This window comes from Diabrotica virgifera, chromosome 4, assembly GCF_917563875.1.
Source record: "Diabrotica virgifera virgifera chromosome 4, PGI_DIABVI_V3a".
NCBI lineage: Eukaryota > Metazoa > Arthropoda > Insecta > Coleoptera > Chrysomelidae > Diabrotica > Diabrotica virgifera.
Genome location: NC_065446.1, coordinates 219,728,854 through 219,749,324, shown reverse-complemented (window position 1 = coordinate 219,749,324; position 20,471 = coordinate 219,728,854). Strand labels below are relative to the sequence as shown.

Here is a 20,471-nt window from a genome sequence, read left to right as displayed (position 1 = left end):
CTACACGAGCGCCACCTACGTTGAGCTTTCCAGATTAGCTGCCATTGTCGCGACAATTGAGATTTCGAGTGGTGGGGGGCTCACTGGGCGCAGCTCATTGTCCTCAGTCTACTCCCTGAGACAACTGAATTTTGGGCCAATTGTGAGGGCAGTTGGCAAGGCAATTGGCCTGAAGTGTTTACACGAAGACAATAATTTCATGCCAGTCAGTTGTCTTCTGACAATTGTCTCGCCAATTGCTATCGTGTAAACGCGACTTAATAGCAAATGTGCTGGCAAATGCGCTGGTATGTATGCAAGCCAAAAACGAAGCGCGAAGAAGAAAAATATTAAATATTAAACTAAAGAATATTCACATGCAGTTTATCAACAAATTTCAACTGCATCACTTAAAAAGTTTTAAATGATTATTTTTTTCACCTGTTCAAATTCTGACGTTTTTGCTTTTTCAGCCAATCACCACGCGTCGTTCTAGCCAATCATTGAGTGTAATACTGATAAAACAGCGTCTTCCTTGATAAAATAGTCTCTTCCCTGATAAAACTTAAGGTACCCTAAATTTAAAAATATAAAATAATTTATCTATAACCTACTTAAGACATTGATCCTAGTTTTCTTAAAAATATTTCACAGATGCCCGTATTTACTAATAATACATATTGGTTCACAAAATAATCTTTTCAAATATCACTCGTCCTCTAAATTTTACTTGATAAATTTTTTCGTTTTCATACTTAAACTTCTTTATTTAGGGTAAAATCACTCAAACAAACCGAAATGGATAAAATCACTCGTCCTTCGGACTCGTGATTTTATCATTCGGTTTGTTTTCGTAATTTTACCAAATAAAGAAGTTTTCGTGAAAACAAAAAAATTTATCAAAGGTAATACCACGAGTCCTCTAAATTTTATCGATAAATTTTTTTGATTTCACGAAAACTTCTTTATTTGGTAAAATTACGAAAACAAACCGAATGATAAAATCACGAGTCCGAAGGACGAGTGATTTTATCCATTTCGGTTTGTTTGAGTGATTTTACCCTAAATAAAGAAGTTTAAGTATGAAAACGAAAAAATTTATCAAGCAAAATTTAGAGGACGAGTGGTATTTGAAAAGATTATTTTGTGAACCAATATGTATTATTAGTAAATACGGGCATCTGTGAAATATTTTTAAGACAACTAGGATCAATGTCTTAAGTAGGTTATAGATAAATTATTTTATGATTTAAAAATGAACCAATTTATTTATTATATTGTTAATACATAAAAAACTCTTTAAATCGAAAATGAACAATTATTAAAAACACAATTTTTATAATTAATATAAGATTTTCCAATGTCGTTCGTTGTACGTATTATGTGAAATTTAGGGTACCTTAAGTTTTATCAGGGAAGAGACTGTTTTATCAAGGAAGAGGCTGTTTTATCAGTATTACACTCAATGATTGGCTAGAACGACGCGTGGTGATTGGCTGAAAAAGCAAAAACGTCAGAATTTGACAGGTGAAAAAAATAATCGATAAAATTTAGAGGACTCGTGGTATTACCTTTGATTATTTTTCAAATTGTAGAGTTTTTTACAGATTAATTTGCTTGCTTGCCAATTTCTCCAATTTGACAGTTTTTAATAAAAATTAATGAATTTGAAATTCGGTTATTTATGATTACATATTCTTTTTTTTTTCAATTAAAGTAATATATGCAACTAAAGTATCGTAAGAATTTTTGTGTCATGTTATGACTGTCAAAATATTTCCCAGCTCAGTGAATCGACTAATAATGTTAAATGTCTTTTTAACGTGACGTTTCATATCAAAAATAGAAGAATTGTCACTATCTTGGGCATTAATATTTATTTTACTTTACATTGTTTTTAATATGAATTAGGATTTTTGTATTGATCCTATATCTTTTATGTGAGGATACTATTATAGATAGATTAACTATACTTGGTAAGTACAAAATGAATTTAAAAAAATATATTTTAAGTAAAAAATATGTTTGGCTTAAGTCACTATGACAGTTTCACATAGATTTGACATGTTGATACATCGGAATAAAGTTTGACATATTTAATTCAAATAATTATTAACCAACCATTTTTATTATAGGAACAATATTGAGTTTATTTTTGGTTTTCCTTCTGATTTGCAATGAAATTATCAACCGTAGATTGTTACTGCTATTAATATGTATCATAATATTTACATGATACAGTGTTAAGCTAGAAGAGTTTGGGTATGAATCACTAGAAAAAACGTAGGTACCTACGAACACATAAAATCCTGCAAGAAGACAGGAGCCCTAGAAGCTCTTGGAGAAGAGGACCAAAAATATACCTATCAAAATACGAAATTATAAGAACTCACACTGAAATGAATCAGTGACTGACGCGAAAATACATTTTAAAGTAAACTTTTACTATTACTGCTTAGAATAGCATGGACACAGAAAAATAATAACACGGAAGTATTGCGAGAAATGGACAAACAATACGAAATTATAAACACAATAACAATAAGAAAGTTACAATAAAACAATTTTATCTAGGACACGTAATGAGGGGACAACGATATGAACTACTAACAGGGCCGTGCCGTGCTATGATGCGTCGAGGCAGTCGCATCAGGCGGCATCACAAGTGGGGCGGCATAATCAGTAAATTAAAAAAATTGTCAGATTGTCTAAAAATGTTTTCAGAAACTATAGAAAAAATTAAAAGTTAGAGACAATATGGCTAATGACCAAATAAAAATTTAATGAAAATGCAGAAAATTTTCAAGTTCCGAATTTCCAGCTGAAAATGAAATTAGAGCCAGATGAAGTTTAGTTTAAGTGATTAAGTGATTAAACAGATGAAGCTAAATTTAAAATAAATTTGTTCATCTATACTTTAAACATTGCCGTTAATTCTTTGATTGATCGATTTTCGCTTCTAGAAACTCATAATAAAATTTTAAATTTTTATATGATATTTTTAAATTGAGGGAAATAGATGATGAAACACTAGAACAATATTGTATGAATCTTCATTGAATACTTTCAATAGAAAAAGGAAAAAATCTGTTGATATAATGATCTTCTAATAGAAGAATTGCGTGATATATTTCAAATGAAACCATACTCCATGAAACCTTTATAGAGGTTTTGAACTATTTGTGCAAAAATGACCTAATTTCTTTATACCCAAATGTAGTTGTAAACTAAGAATTTTATTAACACTCCCTGTCTTGGTAACTAGTGGGGAAAGAAGTTTTTCAAAATTCAAAACTATTTACGAACCTCCATAACACAAACAAAACTAAAAAATTTAGCAATTATTTCAATAGAGCTCTCACTAGCTGCTACACTTGTGCTAAAGTCAGAAGGGTAACATTATAATTTTTGTAAATGTTACTTAAGAGCATAGGCGAAAAAATTTGCTTGCAATGCTTTTTAAATGCATTCACTTTTTTCGAATCCTGAAAAAACTAACAAATATTTTTGAAAAATTTAAACGCAGATTGAAAGATTACATTATTACCGAGGGCCGAAAGACCCTTAGAGTAAACAAAAGGTTTCTTTTGTTTATTTACATTCAATGTTCTCTTTTATTCACCCTGTAACCTATTCAAATAATTATAGAGATTTTGAGGGCCGTGTTCGGCCCTCTGTAATAATGTAATCTTTTAGTCTGCATTTAAATTTTTCAAAAATACTAAATAGTTTTCTCACGATTCGAAAAAAAAATGAATGCATTTAAAAAGCATTGCAAGCAAATTTTGCACCTACCCACTTAATGTAATGTTAATACATATTTCATTTAATTTAAAGTATGTTTTGTTTTCAAAATAGAAGTTTTCGTTCATTTAATTTTCGTTCACTGGAAGGATTTAGAGTTAGATACAAAAAGAGCATATTGTTTTAATTTAAAAAATAAATTGTGTCATGTTGGCTCTTCAGACGTTGGTAGGTTTGAGCTCTTTAATGAAATAGAATTATTCCCAATGTTTATCGATAATTCTACTACACCTTTGGATATTTTAAATTATTCTTCTTTAAGTGCCATCTCCGCGATGGAGGTAGGCAATCATCATAGCTATTCGTATTTTAGAGACGGCTGCTCTGAAAAGTTCATTTGATGTACATCCGTACCATCTCAGGTGGCACAGGCACGATATCCTGCGTCTCCCTACGTTTCTTTTTCCTTGAATCTTTTCCTTCATAATCAATTGGAGCAAATTGTATCTCTCTCCACGTGTAACATGTCCGAGATATTCCAATTTTCTTGTTTTGATGGTATTTAAGATTTACATTTCTTTATAGTCCAGGGTAATAAGGATTTTCTCAGGACACTCAAAAATCCAGGTTGACTAATTTTTAAATTATTGTAAACCTATAGGAAGAAAACCTACCTGTCTCCTGCCTAGAGTTCGCGTCCGTTTTTTAATTATTGACAATTTATTGCAAAAATCTCGATTTTTTCGATTTTTTGCACCCTATTTAAAAGCTAAACAATTGACATAAAACTACAAAATTTAATTTTTTAGAACATTGAAAAACCTTTAAAACACCGATTTTTGAAAGTTAAAAAAGTTAATTTGTTGCTTCGAAAATTGCAAAATAAATGAAAATCGATATTTGTTAATAACTTTTACTAAATTTAACTTAGAATTTTAGGGTTTCACCCAAAGTTGGCTATTTTGGTACTTAACAAACCCTCAAAATTTAAGACCGATCCATTAATTAGTTTAAAAGTTATTCTATTTGTTTATCCCAGAGACATTTATTTGCAATAACATAAGACAGAAAATAATAAACATTGGGCAATTCTGAGTATGCCAAACGAAAGTAGAAGACTGATAGTATCAAAATTTATTAAAAAAAGATAAAGAAATTAATCAATATAATCAACAATCCTAAAGTCAAATTTTTGAAATTTTGTAGTTTATAAACATTTAGAATAACTTGACAAATATTGTCCGTAGGAACAATCTTTTTATATATTCGAAAAGCTAGTATTTTAACACGAATTTTTAAATAAAAAAATTTAGCCTGGGTTCATTAGGGACACAGTTAGCCATTTGTTTTTTTTTTTAATTCACAGCTAATTTGTTTATAATGATTAAGGAATTTCATTGATGCCATTTGTTAAAAAATTTGCATAAACATTGTATCTTCACAGCACCCTATACGATTTTTCAAAATTGTAGTTCAAACGGTTACTAGGGGGAACCTACAAATCCACCGAGTTAAAATACCGAAAAAGCAATTTCAAACTAATATAATTTTGTGTATCTCCGGATTAACTCTATGGATTTTCATCTTTCTTTTTTAATTCGTATGTAATTTCTGCGTACATTACAAATATCCAATTTGTTTATAAATTTATTAATTAATAATCAACTTTATCAACAGTCTAATTTGTTTAAACAATTCTTGAAAAAATATTTTTTTGCAAAAATCTATTTTTTTAATTATAGTATCATTAATGATCATACAAAAAGTTAAAGTTCACTTTAATAAATAAATTGTTTTTATTAGTTAATTATTTATTGAAGATAATTTATTTATAAAAGTATACCTTAACTTTTTCTATGATTAATAATGATAGTCTGATTAAAAACATGGATTTTTTGAAAAAAATTATTTTTGGTAAATTTGGGAAAAAATTATTTTGGGAAAAAAATAATTATGGTTTAAACAAATTAGATTGTTTATTAATTAATAAATGTAAAATTGCAAATAGACAAATTAAATATTTGTATTGTACAGAAAAATTACATACAAATTAAAAAAAGAAAGATCAAAATATATTGAGTAGATCCCGAGATATAGAAAATGATAGTAGTTTTAAGTTGCCTTTTTAAGTTTCTGAACTCGTGAATTTGCCAGCTCCCAGCTCCCCCTTCACTTACCACGACTAGTCACCAACTGAACAACATTTTTAAAAATTCGTGAAAAATACCAACTTTTCGAATATGTAAAATGATTTTTTTCTACGGAAAATATTTTTAAAGTTGTTCTAAATGTTTATAAACTACACAATTTCAAAAATTTAGCATTATTATTTTTGACTATATTAGATAATTTTTTATCTTTTTTTAGTACATTTTGATAGTATCACTTTTCTACTTTCGTTTGACATGCGCAGAATTGCCTTATCTTCATTATTTTCTGTCTTATGTTATTGCAAAATAAAGGTCTCTGGGATAAACAAATAGAATAACTTTTAAACTAATTAATGGATCGGTCTCAATTTTTGAGGGTTTGTTAAGTACCCCAATACACAATTTTGGGTGAAACACTAAAGTTTTAAAGTAGTTTTAGTAAAAGTTATTAACAAATAACGATTTTCACTTATTTTGTAGTTTGCGTAGTAACAACTTAACTTTTTAACTTTCAAAAATCGGCATTTTGAAGGTTTTTCAATGTTCTAAATACCTAATTAAATTTTGTACTTTTATGTCAACTGTTTAGCTTTTGAATGGAGTGCAAAAAATCGAAAAAAATCGCGATTTTTGCACTAAATTGTTATTAATTAAAAAACGGACGCGAAGTTTAGGTAGGTTTTCTTCCTATAGGTCTACAATAACTAAAAAAGTAGTCAGCTACCTGGATCTTTTAGTGTCCCGAACATGGTCTATTTTCAGCTTATTACCCTGGAATATTAATCATTTTTCTCAGAACCTGTTTGTTTGTGACGTATTCTGTCCACACGATATTTTCAGAATTCTTCTGTACACCCACAGCTCGAATGATTCTAATTTAGTGCTTCATTTTAAATAAATTACTTTCAGTGTTTACAAATTGGTTCACTGCTCTTAGAATTTACCTCACATTGCCAGTGACAGTAGCGCACAGTGAAAGATCATTTTCTAAATTAAAAATAATTAAAAATTATCTAAGGTCAACATTATTGTCGCAAAGTCGATTGACAAATTTGTCACTAGTAAGTATTGAACATGAAATAAAATTGAAGTAAGTGATATTATTCAAGATTTTGCTAATGCAAAAGCACGAAAAGTTTCTTTTTTATAATTATGTGTTGTAGTATGTGCCTATGTGAGTCCTGTAATAATTCGTTAATAAATTATTATTTTTTAAAATAATCACAAAATTGTTATTCTTTATTCATCAGTGGCGGCTCGTCAGAGGAGGCAAGGGAGGCTCAGCCTCCCCATAAATTTTTTACACACTCTACACTGTTTTGTTTATCATGAATCGCGAAAACAACAAGTACAACTCTCACTATTATACAACGTGTAAATTCCATATTATCACTAATTATCCATACGTAGGGAGCATTAGCATTAGAACGCATGATCGCGTCTCAGTTTTATATACATATTATTGTAGGCAGGACCCTGGGTTATCCCGAGATGCATGAACGGAGCACGGAGCCGAGAAGCCCAACAGTCTCCGTTGCTAATGCTCCGTGCAGCGCAGCAGGCGTTTAAGGAGACCCGGTCTCCTAACAGTGGCATCTACGGTGCCATCACACGCTGCCCGGGGATATACCAAGGGAGGCAGAATAGCTTCTCGGCTCCGTTGCGTGCGTCTCGGGACAACGAATTTTAGGGTCCTGACTAAAAATAATTAAAAATCTAAAAGTGCGAATTTTGTTATGAAATTTAGTATGTGGGGTTATAATAATATTTGGAACAACTTGCTCAAATAACTTTTTGCGATATCTCTAACTCAAAGCAAAATATCGGTAATTTATGGTGTTTTTGAATTCGCAGTAGGCCGCGTTTAGAATTAAAAAAATTCAGTTGAGTATCTTAAAAAATTTGAAGCTTCATTATGTATGGACTGCAAAACTTCAAATCTGTATTTATTTTGATATGCGAGGTATCTATTTACAAATAGATGGAATTGTTAACAAATAAACGACACAAACTTTGGTATTAAACTTTTACAATTAGACTAACTATTTTTAAAATGATATTATATCATGAAATTATGAATTAGGATGATATTATGAAATGTAAATAAAAAATGATCAAAAAATGGGGCCTTAAATTACATTTTTTGGCGCATTTTTTTGCTAGTGAAAATTTGTCTAGATATTTTACAGTTAGGTATAGCCTCCCTTATTGTAAAAATCACGAGCCGCCACTGTTATTCATCTAACCAATTCCTTCTTAAAAGTACTATTTACTTGTGTACTCAAACCTGTCAAATTTCCTCAACCAATTTTCAACCTTACCTCATAGATAAGAAAGTTCATTTTTAATTAAATATTTTTAACAGATTTGGGTAGGTTGTTCTGACGCGCCGTGAATACCTATTGGCTCCCGACATCATTTAATATTGCACTATTTGCATCTGGATTTTTGTTTACATTATAAGCGTACCTAATACCCTCTAATACCCTATGTACTGGATTAATACTAGGTAGGTACCTATTCGACTATTCCATTTTGACTGCGCATCTACCAAAGGGCGCCAGGTCATCGACTGTACACGGGCACTACATGGGCTAGAGACGCCTCTGGGTAGAGAGAACGATTGAGTGAAGGAATACAGTGAAAACTGTGGAAATCCTTATACTCCAGGCTGTGGGTGAAAAAACGTGATATAATTCAGGAATTTTTGAAACCTATCAGGTGTTGTAAAGGACGATGCCTGGAATAACTTCTACTAAAATGTGACCAAAAATATTGTGAGCTTTTTTTTATTGCGATTTTCATTTGTTAAATTTGCAATTTTTAAAGGTTTTTAATTTTACAGCTTAGGATATTGATTTTAGAGAAAAACTTTTTAATAGAAAGTTGTAGTAAATTAAAAAACCTACAGTTTGAGCTATGGTAAGTTTAATTTCGTTTATTGGTTATTGCAAAACAGCTTGCGAAAGGTCCAAAATGGCTGTTTTTTACAATTGCGTTATTTATTGTACAAATATTTTTTTTAAGCTTTAAAATAAAGATCTATCAATTCCAAATATAAAAAAAATTGTAAGGCCGGATTAACGAATTGGTTGCTTAGATATTATAAATTGTTTATCCTAAGAGGTCAAATGTCGAAGGCTATAACTTTTTGAAAAAAAAATCGTAGGGAGTTGGTGAAACATTTAATCTCCTTGTAAAGAGTTATATTTTCATACTCTGATGTAAATAAATGCGTAAAACATTTTTAAACCTCTAATTTTTGGGTTTGAAAATAAGGGGGCAAATTTCGTTAAAAACATTTAGAGCTGAAGCGGCCCTGTATATCCTATGAGTTTCTAACTTACAGATTATTGTTGATGAAGACGAAACTAAGATTTATAAAAAAATAAAAATTTTCTACAACCAACTGAAGCCGAGATAATTGTTTCTTTTTTCTTAAATCGTAGTGCCTTTATTTATAACAATTAAGAAATTATTTTACAGTCATTAACTAAAGAAAGACTTATTTTATCTTAAAATAAAAATTATTATAAAATATAGTTACATTTAATTATTAAAAATTATTTTTAAAATCGGTGATTTTGCGAGCGGCCGAATTTTGCAAATCGCCCGGCTCGCTTCAAATCCGCGCGCTCGGAAAATTTTTACGTAAGTTGTATTAAATTTTGACCGAAAACAATTTAATAATATTACCATTATAATATACAGTCTATTTACCACTGTATTTGTTTTTCTTGATAAACTTTTATATGTGAAATCTCATTTCTGAAGAAATAATATTACAGAAATAATACATACCTATATATGAAATATATAGAGGAAAGTAACCAAATATGGAATAGTGCCCTAATATGGAATTCCTTGATTTCTCCGAAAATATAAGTGGAAAGCGCACTACAAGACCATCCTCTATTTCAGTCGCGCTCTTTATTATCGTATTCACACCTCTGTGTCGGATGCGCGAACGATACGTGTCTGACAGGCGCGTTTTGTTTTATCGTCTCGCAGAAAATTTCAAAGGTAAATATATTCAACGAGTATTATTGGTTATTATGCATGAATACAGACTTGTTATGCTATTGCATATATCAATAGTACCTTTATTTTGATATTTTATGACCTTCTGCAATTAAAACATTACGACTTGAAAAAATGTTGATACTAGTTTGAACTAATGTACAAATCCAAATATGGACAGTCGTTGGTGCCTAATTATGGAATAGTGGATTAAGTGTAACTCATTATGATTGTGTTGGTCCAGAGTTTCGTACATGGATCTGTGATGTCTGTGCGTTTTTCGTACATGGATTTTTCACAATTTTCTTATTTAAATTTATTTGATCTCAGATGTTTAGGTATGTATATTTTTGTTATTGATATGTTGGTTTATGCCTATATTCCATATATGGGTACCTATTCCATATTTGGTTACTCATTTGGGATTTTGTTTTTTTGTTCAATTTTTTTTTGTTAATTAAGAAATTTAATAGAAGGCTTTTAATTACTACATAAAAATGTATGAATGATGTGTCATAACATTAAATTGTTTTCATTTCTATAAACGTAATATTTTATATCCCCAAAACAAAATGGTATTCCATAATTGGCGACTTCCCTCTAACTATATTTTTAATGTTTTCATTGTTATATAAATATAATACTGATAATGTTACTTCTTATTATACAATATAAAACTTTTTCTTCTTGTAGTGAATATCCGTTTTGGATGTTGGCGACCATCATGGCAATTTGGCAAACCCCATTTGGGAACTGAGAACCAGGAAGGCGAAGAATTACCTTGCTAGAAAATTTACGTACGTCGTTCAACACAACAACTACAAATCTTTTTAGAGCAGCTGTACCGATTTAGTGTGCAAGTACAGATTGCCATGATGGTTGCCAACATCCAAAACGGATAGTCACTACAAGAAGAAAAAGTTTTATATTGTATAATAAAAAGTAACATTATTATTATTATATGTATATAACAATGAAAAAATTAAAAATATTATTTTCATATATTAAAAATATATTTCATATATAGGTATGTATCATTTTTGTAATATTATTTCTTCAGAAATGAGATTTCACATATAAATAAAAGTTTATCAAGAAAAACAAATACAGTGGTAAATAGACTGTATATTATAATGGTAATATTATTAAATTGTTTTAGGTCAAAATTTAATATAATTTACGTAAAAATTTTCCGAGCGCGCGGATTTGAAGCGAGCCGGGCGATTTGCAAAATTCGGCCGCTCGCAAAAGCACCGATTTTAAAAATAATTTTTAATAATTAAATATACCTATATTTTATAATAATTTTTATTTTAAGATAATATAAGTCTTTCTTTAGTCAATGACTAAAATAATTTCTTAATTGTTATAAATAAAGGCACTACGATTTAAGAAAAAAGAAACAATTATCTCGGCTTCAGTTGGTTGAAGAAAATTTTTATTTTTTTATAAATCTTCGTTTCGTCTTCAGCAACAATAATCTATAAGTGAGAAACTCACAGGATGTACAGGGCCGCTTCAGCTCTAAATGTTTATAACGAAATTTGCCCCCTTATTTTCAAACCCAACATTTAGCTCGGCTTCGGTTGGTCGTAGAATTTTTTTATTTTTTTACAAATCTTCGTTTCGTCTTCAGCAACAATAATCTGTAAGTTAAAAACTCATAGGATGTACAGGGCCGCTTCAGCTCTAAATGTGTATAACGAAATTTGCCCCCTTATTTTCAAATCCAAAAATTAGAGGTTTAAAAATGTTTTACGCATTTATTTACATAAGAATATGAAAATATAACTCTTTAGAAGGAGATTGGATGTTTTACCAACTCTCTACGATTTTTTTTTTTTTTTCAAAAAGTTATAGCCTTCGACATTTGACCTCTTGGGATAAACAATTTATAATATCTAAGCAACAAATTCGTTAATCCGGCCTTACAATTTTTTTATGTTTGGGCTTGAAAGATCTTCATTTTAAAGCTTTAAAAAATAAAAAAAAAATGTTTGTACAATAAATAACGCAATTTTAAAAAACGGCCATTTTGGACCTTTCGCAGGCTGTTTTGCAATAACCAATAAACGAAATTAAGCTCACCATAGCTCAAATTGTAGGTTTTTTAATTTACTACAACTTTCTATTAAAAAGTTTTTCTCTAGAATCAGTATCCTAAGCTGCAAAATGAAAAATCTTTAAAAATTGCAAATTTGACAAATAAAAATCGCAATAAAAAAAGCTCACAATATTTTTGGTCACATTTTAGTAGAAGTTATTCCTGGCATCGTCCTTTACAACACCTGATAGGTTTCAAAAATTCCTGAATTATATCCTGAAATCGACCTATTTTTCACCCACAGCCTGGAGTATTAGTATATATAAGTACATATCATATATATGTTATAGTTTTGCATACAAAACATGTTAGCGGCGCCCGAGCTACAAATTTAGGTATTGTGAGTGCGGAGACGCGTCCAACCTGCACTCTAAAATTTTTCAGAAAGTGGTAGACTCGCTCAAACGAAGCAGTTAAAACCATTTTTAAGACTTTTGTAATCATTTTCAAAAACAGACGGTGTACTGGGGACTATTATTTCACCACAGGATGTTAGTTGATTAATATTATTTTTTTATTTTCAGACATATTTCAGAGATATAAAAATAAATGGAATCAGAAGCATCTCTAATTTTGACTGGAGAAACTACTACAACCATTGAAAAGTCCGATGATAAATCTTCAACGTCAAATCCTTTGATGGTAGTTAGACGTAAAGGAGATAAAATTTATTATGTCAAAGATGAAAATATTTGGATGAATGATAATGAAGTCCGTCAAAGTAAACCGAGTGTCCAAAAAGCTAGTAATCCATCCGCGACGAAAGAAACGGAAAATGATATAATAAATTCAGAATCTTCCGTTAAGGTACACAATGTTCAATATATACAGGGTTATCAACTTATATATCCTTAACTATTTAATTTAATTGGTACACCCTGTATATATTTGCAAATCAAAAAACTTATTCCTATGAAAGACAGCTTATAGTCCAAGAGTTAGGAGCGGATTTTGCTCGTGATAAGTAATATGGACAAACTATACGGGGATATGTTGAATTAGTTGTGTAATACATGACTTTACCCAACGAGTACCCCGAATGGGGGACGAGGGTAGTTATAAGGGGTTAAAGTCGCGGTTTTTATTATTTTTTTTGTGACGCTCATGATCGAGATAGTGCACCAAAATTTGGGAATAAGTAGGTCATGACGTAACTAAGTAAAATCTAAAGGGGCGGAAACCAGAGCAGTGAACAAGCGTAGTTATAAGGGGTCAAAGTCGCGGTTTTTATTATTTTTTTTGTGACGCTCATGATCGAGATAGTATTATAAAATAAATATTCTATTATAAAACTTGACGTTATGAAATATGTAAATAGAATGTCAAAAAATGTAAGTTTTGCTTTTAAATTTTGGTGTAGAATTACAGCTACATTTGAAGTAGCTTAATAAATTCTTTTAATATCATTAGTGATTAATAAATAAATAAATAATTTATAAAAAAATTCAACAACATAATATTTTCTTTTTATAATTTTTTCACTTTGGCGGAAACGTAAACACAGCCATTCCTTAACTGTGTGAATGAGGTTAGCTTTGTATGTTGTAAAAATTAATAATAAATACACTTACATAAAATTTCAAACTCCAATATAAAATAAGTTGTGAAAACAACTGTTTGTCTAATATAAAAACTTCAAAATGTAAAAATTCGACAAAAGAAATTCGGTCTCTTCAAACCTCCTCAGTGGGGCTACATGAATATCTTGGAATTGAAAAGAAACCAAACTGTCTATTTAAGCGGAATTATAAAAATAATTCGCGTATCATCGTCTTCTTCTAAATTGTAAAAGGCAGATATTAAAGATTTCTACTTCCGAAGATATCATGGACCGAGCATATAACAAACAACGAAGTCATGAGAAGAGTCAACAAAAGACTGGAAATATTGGAAACCATCAAGACACGAAAACTGCAGTACCTGGGGCATGTTATGCGTAATGAAAGATACAACATACTTCAGTTGATTATACAGGGGAAAATCCAGGGCAAGAGAAGTGTAGGAAGGAGACGAATCTCGTGGTTGCGTAACTTGAGGGAATGGTACGGATGCACATCAACCGAACTATTCAGAGCAGCAGCATCTAATATAAGAATAGCCATGATGATTGCCAACCTCCGTCGCGGAGATGGCACATGAAGAAGAAGAAGACTTCCGATGTTAGTTCATTCTCGACTTTTATTCTGGTTTTGTTCTTCATTAATACGAAGAACAGAATCATAATAAAAGTCGAGAATGAACTAACATCGGAAGTAGAAATCAACTCGGGAATCAGACAAGGGGATAGCTTGAGCCCATTGCTTTTTAATTTAGTAATGGACAAAATCATAGAAAACATTAATATAAAGGTACTGGAAAAGGATATAAGATGGAGGAAAAACACAAATAAAAATCCTCTGTTATAATAATAATACTAATAATAATAATAGCTTTATTGCCCAACAGTTTCCCATTTATAGGACAAATACAAAAAAAAATAATCACATAATTCATTAGTATAACATCTACAAAGTAATAGTAGAGACCTAATCTAAGTAAAGAGAAGCCATTTTTAACAAATCATTAAGTGAGCACGAAAAAATATCACAATGATTGCAAATACTATTATAATTCTTAAGCCGGACTCAAACGACTCGTGTACTTGGCGAATAATCGTCACTTGCGTATACTTGCCATGTCGTCTGAGTGGGTTACTCGTACAATTATTTGTCACTCGTTGCCACTCGTTCGTCTTCCAACTGTTGTCGGTAAAAAAGACCCGAGTCAAAGGGATCACGATTATTCGCACACTTGCGAAGTACATACTTGTCTATACTTGCAGAGGCGGTCAAACGAAATGTATAAATAATTGGCATTTACTGCGACTATTCATTTAGACCAGTGCATTTAGCACTAAAAACACCGGAATAAATCGATTTTTAAATACACCACCTAGAGACTTGCTCTCCTTTAAAGGGTACATAACCTATTTTGTTGAGTTGAAAATTTTTTGCTCAATTAGAAATCCAATGAAATCAATTAATTTGTGGTCATCTGATTGAATACAACCAATAAAACCAACATTATACTGAAAACAGATCCCATGGGCTGTTTTCACTCAATCATGTAGCTATGGATACCTACATTTCGTTTCATTTCGATTTTGACATTTCAAATATTCAATATTTCAAAATGTCACGATTTGGTTGTAATACTGATGAGAATATTAATGAAATTATTAATTATCTTCATTAAATTTTTCTAATTGTTCCTTTGTTAATTACACATTTAAATAAATTGTTTCTGCTCTGTATTTTTTTTTTCATAACCAGCAAAAAATTTTCTATCCGAATAACCCTCGAACATTGATAAATGCTCAAAAATTTTTTAACAACTTTCTCAAGCTTGTTGCTTACAGGCAACAGACCTCCGCCTACGGCGTCGGTCTGTTTCCAAGCAACAAGCTTTCGAAATCTGTTATAAAATTTTTTCGAACAATTATCAATGTCCTTGGGTTATTACTACTGAAAAGAAAACAGTTGTTTTCATAGTATGTATTTGTTTTCATGTTTTGTTGTTTTTGTATTTAACTTTTAAGGTTAACTTAACAGTCAATAGTAATATATTATATTATTACTAGGATTAATTAATTGTACTTTAAAAGCACAATTATGTATAATTTTTAAATGTCTAGTTCAAGAAATTTATTGTATTCAGAAGACCAAAAATGAACCAGAAAAGATTAAGAACAGACTGTTTTGAACAATAATAATATTATTATGATGATAAACAAACAGTTTTGTGCCTTCTTAAATAGAAAACCAAATAACTTTCACTATTAGGTAAGTGACTAAAAATTTGTGTCCACAGTGTGTCCAGAGGTTCAGCAAGTAGAATTATAAAAATAGTATCCTTTACAATTGCAAGAATCATCAAGAGCTGGAAAGCTGTTGAAGATTCTTACAAGATTGCTGTATTCCCTAGAATAATGAGTGCAATAGGTTATACTTTAATTAAAATAGATTCTGCAGGTGTTCAGGATGCAGAAATTTTCAGGTCCAGAAAATCATTTTTTGCATTGAATGTGAATGTCCAGTCAGTAATGCAAAATTTAAAATTAGAGATATTGTTGTACTGTGGCCATCAAATAAGACAATTTTAATAATAGTAGGCTGAAGCATAATTCAGGGGCTTAGAATCACACAAACATTTTGTTTTATTTTCGTCTACAGAAATATTAGGGTTACGGTAACTGAACGTTATATGTACCTAAGTATATGCATGTGCAAATCAGAACTAAAGCAGGTGGACATACGTTCGTGTGAATCTTAAATAAGAAGTTGAATGTAGTTATGATTGTGTGACCCTAGCCCCTGAATTTTGAAAGTGGTATCTTTGGCCATTACGTATTGGTTGGTGACAATGACGAACAAGGAATGTAGTCGAACAGCAATTTGGATTGTGGAAATGAAGATTTCCTATACTCGGCTTAGAAATGAGACTACAATTAGACAACAGGCCCGATTCTATAAATGGGCACGCTGGGCACGTGCCCAGGGGCGCACGAGCCTGGGGGCGCCAAGAGGGCGCAAGAAAAAAAATAATAAAAAAAATAAAAATTTTAATAATAGTTTAAAATAAACAAATATTTTCTGGAGATCGCGGCAAATTGTAAACAAAAACTACGAATAGCGATTTAATCATTGGGAGGGTATCAGCGTAAAATACACCACCACAACCCGACCTCAACGCCGCGCCCGCGCCGGTCCTAGACGACGGAACAAAGCGGAAGCGCGCCGCTCTACATGTGTCTATTTTTAGCCCGCCCGCCTCCCCCCACCATCCTCACCACAACATCCCTTTTGTCTCTTGACTCCACAGTCAGGTATTAGACACTGGACACTCTGGACAGTCTATTGTGGCGTGGTCTTTCCACGGTTGCGCTGTTTGTTTACGTGCATCGTGCATCAGTTCTTTCAGTCGAGCGCTTCGCTGCTTCTTTTTTGATGTGATTGGTGACTAGTGAGTGTAGTAGGCTACTATGAGTGAGAAAAAGAAACCTAGTGGCGCTGAATTCCGTAAACGTGCAAATCAGAGAATAGCGCAAGAGGCGATCTTCCTAAAAAAGGTTCCTAGAATAAGTAATTTCTTTAACGTTGTATCTGATGTTCATACGAGTCAACATAATTCTAATGACAAAAATGTTGACACTCAAAAAAGCTTGCCTCAAAATGAAGCTTCTGCCTCATCATGTTCAGATAACATAAATCCAGCTTCAAATGATCAGAATTTTTGTTCAGCTTCTGAACTATCCTTACCATCCACCACATCTCGTACACATCATTCGCCTAGTAGGCCTAAGCAGGTTACCGTAGAACCACTAAACCCATATTCTAGAAATAGTTTTGATTTTACACTAGATGATCCGGCCACTTGGGACACAAAAAACGATGAACAAGTTCTTCAAATAATCAATTCAAATGTCAAGCAAGATTTGCAAGCAGATTTTTCAAAGTCAGAACGGTACTATAAAAATGATGTTAAAAAAAACCGTAAGCTTTCAGTAAATTTGTTTTCAGGCGAAATCCCGAACGGAGAACGTTTTAGAAGAGATTGGCTTTTGTATTCAAAATCCACTGGTTGTGTATTTTGCATTCCATGTCTTCTCTTTCAACCAGAAAATAAAAGAACTTCTTTTTGTGAAGGTTTCTGTGACTGGAAACATTCATTAACTTTAGCCAAGTCACACGAACAATCAAATGACCACAGGATTAATGTCCTTAAATTAATTTCAAGAAAAAAGTCTCTTTCCGTAGAGTCCTTGGTCTCTTCACAGCATCAACAAGAGGTGAAGTATTGGAGAGACGTTCTAACTAGAATAGTGACAGTTGTAAAATTTTTGGCATCTAGAGGACTTCCGTTTCGAGGTGACAATCAAGAATTAGGTTCAACTTCCAATGGCCTTTATTTAGGATGCCTTGAGCTAATTAGTGAGTTTGATCCATTCTTAGCACAACATTTCACTAAATACGGCAATAAGGGTAAAGGAAATGTATCATACTTGTCATCAGACGTATGCAATGAATTTATTACCGTCATGAGCAACGAGGTGCTTCGTACAATAATTGATGAGATTAATCAAGCACGATATTTTGCCCTGGTTGTTGATTCGACACCTGATGCGTCACATAGTGACCAGCTGGCGGTAGTTTTACGGTATGTGTCCCTAAAAGATGCTTGTGCCACAGAGCGGCTTGTAAAACTCTTGCCACGTATATCGCACAAGTCTGAAGGTCTTGAAGAGGCAATCCTTTTGTCTCTTCAAGATCTGAAACTGGACATTCGAAATTGTCGTGGCCAAAGTTATGACAATGCATCAAACATGTCGGGCCCTTACAGTGGATTACAGTCAAGGATTAAACGAATAAACCACCTTGCAGATTATGTTCCGTGCGTCGCACATTCCCTTAATCTTGTAGGCAGCTATGCGGCCGAAAAGGCTTGTGTGGAGGTTGTAATCTTTTTCAACTTTGTTCAAAACCTCTTCAATTTTTTTTCAGCATCTACGCATAGATGGAATGTCCTAAAAGCATTAATAGGGAAGAGCAATGATGGAAAACCACAAAAAGAAAAGAAAACTCTGATGTTAAAATCCATGAGTGACACTAGGTGGTCAGCCAGGTCCGACGCACTACTTGCTTTGGTTACCAGCCATAAAGAAATCAAAGCTGCCCTTGAAGATTTGATTAAGGATAAAACACAAACACCAGACACACGGCTGACAGCAGAAGGGTTTGTTAAAACCTTGGAGAATTTCCAAACAGTTCTTTTAATTGTAATTTGGAATGATATCTTGCAAAGAGTGGACAAAGTTAGCAAAACGTTGCAAACAGAAGAATTAGACCTACTTGGTGCTACAAAAGAGCTTGAGTCTTTATCGTTGTTCTTAAACGAGAAAAGTGAAAAATTTGATGACTTTGAAGCTGAAGCTTTGAAAATGGCTAATTTAAGTACCCCTTCTTATGACAGAGCAAGAAAACGTACCATGTTTTTTGATGAACAAAGGGATGAACAGTTTGAGAAAATGGATCCTAGAACAAGATATAGAACTGGAGTTTTCAAACCCATTTTCGACCATCTAGTAGTGCAGCTCAGTAGCCGGAAAAATAGTTACGAAAATCTAAGTAAAAGATTTGAAATATTCAGTCAACTTCACGAGAAGAAGTATGAAGATCTAGTGGAACAAGCTAAAAAGGTTGCTCAGTACTACTCCAATGACATTTGCGAAAATGACTTCGTACAAGAGTGTCATCACTTTCAAATGTACATGAAGGCTGAGAAACTGAAGAGAATAAGAGACTGCTACTCATACATCAAAGAAAATAGTTTAACAAGCACATTTCCGAATTTGGAAGTAGCCATTAGGGTGTATTTGACTCTGCCAGTTACAAACTGTTCGGCAGAGAGGAGTTTTTCGGCCTTGAAGAAAATCAAGTCAGAAAATAGAAGTACAATTGCAGATGAAAAGCTAAACAGCTTGATGTTACTGTGCACTCAAAGTGACATAACCTTGAAACTTGACTGTGATAAACTGATTTCCACATTTTCAAACTTGAAAATGCGGAAGAAACCAATGTAAATAGAAACCGATGAACTGATGAACTTACAACAAAGATAATATAACATGAAAGTGTGATGTTATTATTAATATTGAACTAGTATATCAAGATGTAATGTTATAAAGGCAGAGTACAGTGTATATAGTAGAATAATAATTACAATTATAATAATAAGGGTGGGAGGGTGGTCCGTGATACCGTAGTAACAAAACCTATTGATTATTATGCTAATCTGTTATTGTTTAAGCGTCAATAACGGTTTTGTTTTGTTTTACGGTTGCCGGTTGCCAGTCCGGGACACGGCGGGTCCATAGGTGGTGGATAATGGAATATTCTCTATTTGTAAAGAGAATAGGGGTTAGATCCCCCCCGAACCAAAACTGGCAAATAAGAAAAAAAGTACAAGAAAAAGCGGAAATCTATTTCGAAATATGGCGCTAGTGGCCGGGTTGTGTTGGCGTATATTTGGTGGTTGGGAGGGGGGGGGCGCTTGTCAAAATGGTGCCCATAGCGCCAAAGACCCTAAAAACGGGCCTGTTAGACAACATGACTGTGATTGTTGCAACTAGAGTGCTTCATAATACTGACATTGATATGGATGACAATTTTCCTGTGAATAAAACTGAAGATGAAGCAAACGATGAATAATTACAACCGATAAAAAATAATAAAAATATTTCAGAAAAAACTAAATAATAAGTGTTAATAAATGAACAGTGGTAGATTGTAAATATATTTATTAATAAAAGCAAAATGAATGTGTTAAACTTTTTATTTATTGTAGTTTATCCCATTTTTTATATACCTGGATCCCACGTACCAAAAAAAAGTTGATTAATAGCAAGCTGAAAATTTGTTAATAGCTTAACGGAGTCT

General features: G+C 32.1%; 1 protein-coding gene across 1 annotated transcript in view; it reads left to right on the top strand.

Moving 5' to 3' along the window:
- The first annotated feature begins 1,806 nt into the window (after positions 1 to 1,806).
- LOC126883308 (uncharacterized) overlaps positions 1,807 to 20,471 on the top strand; it is a 75,329-nt gene continuing 56,664 nt past the window's right edge. Inside the window, exons 1-2 of the mRNA XM_050648677.1 lie at positions 1,807 to 1,955; positions 12,522 to 12,804. Coding sequence (XP_050504634.1) covers positions 12,547 to 12,804 — 258 coding nt within the window. The 5' untranslated portion in view covers positions 1,807 to 1,955; positions 12,522 to 12,546. The remainder of the gene's footprint in view (positions 1,956 to 12,521; positions 12,805 to 20,471) is intronic.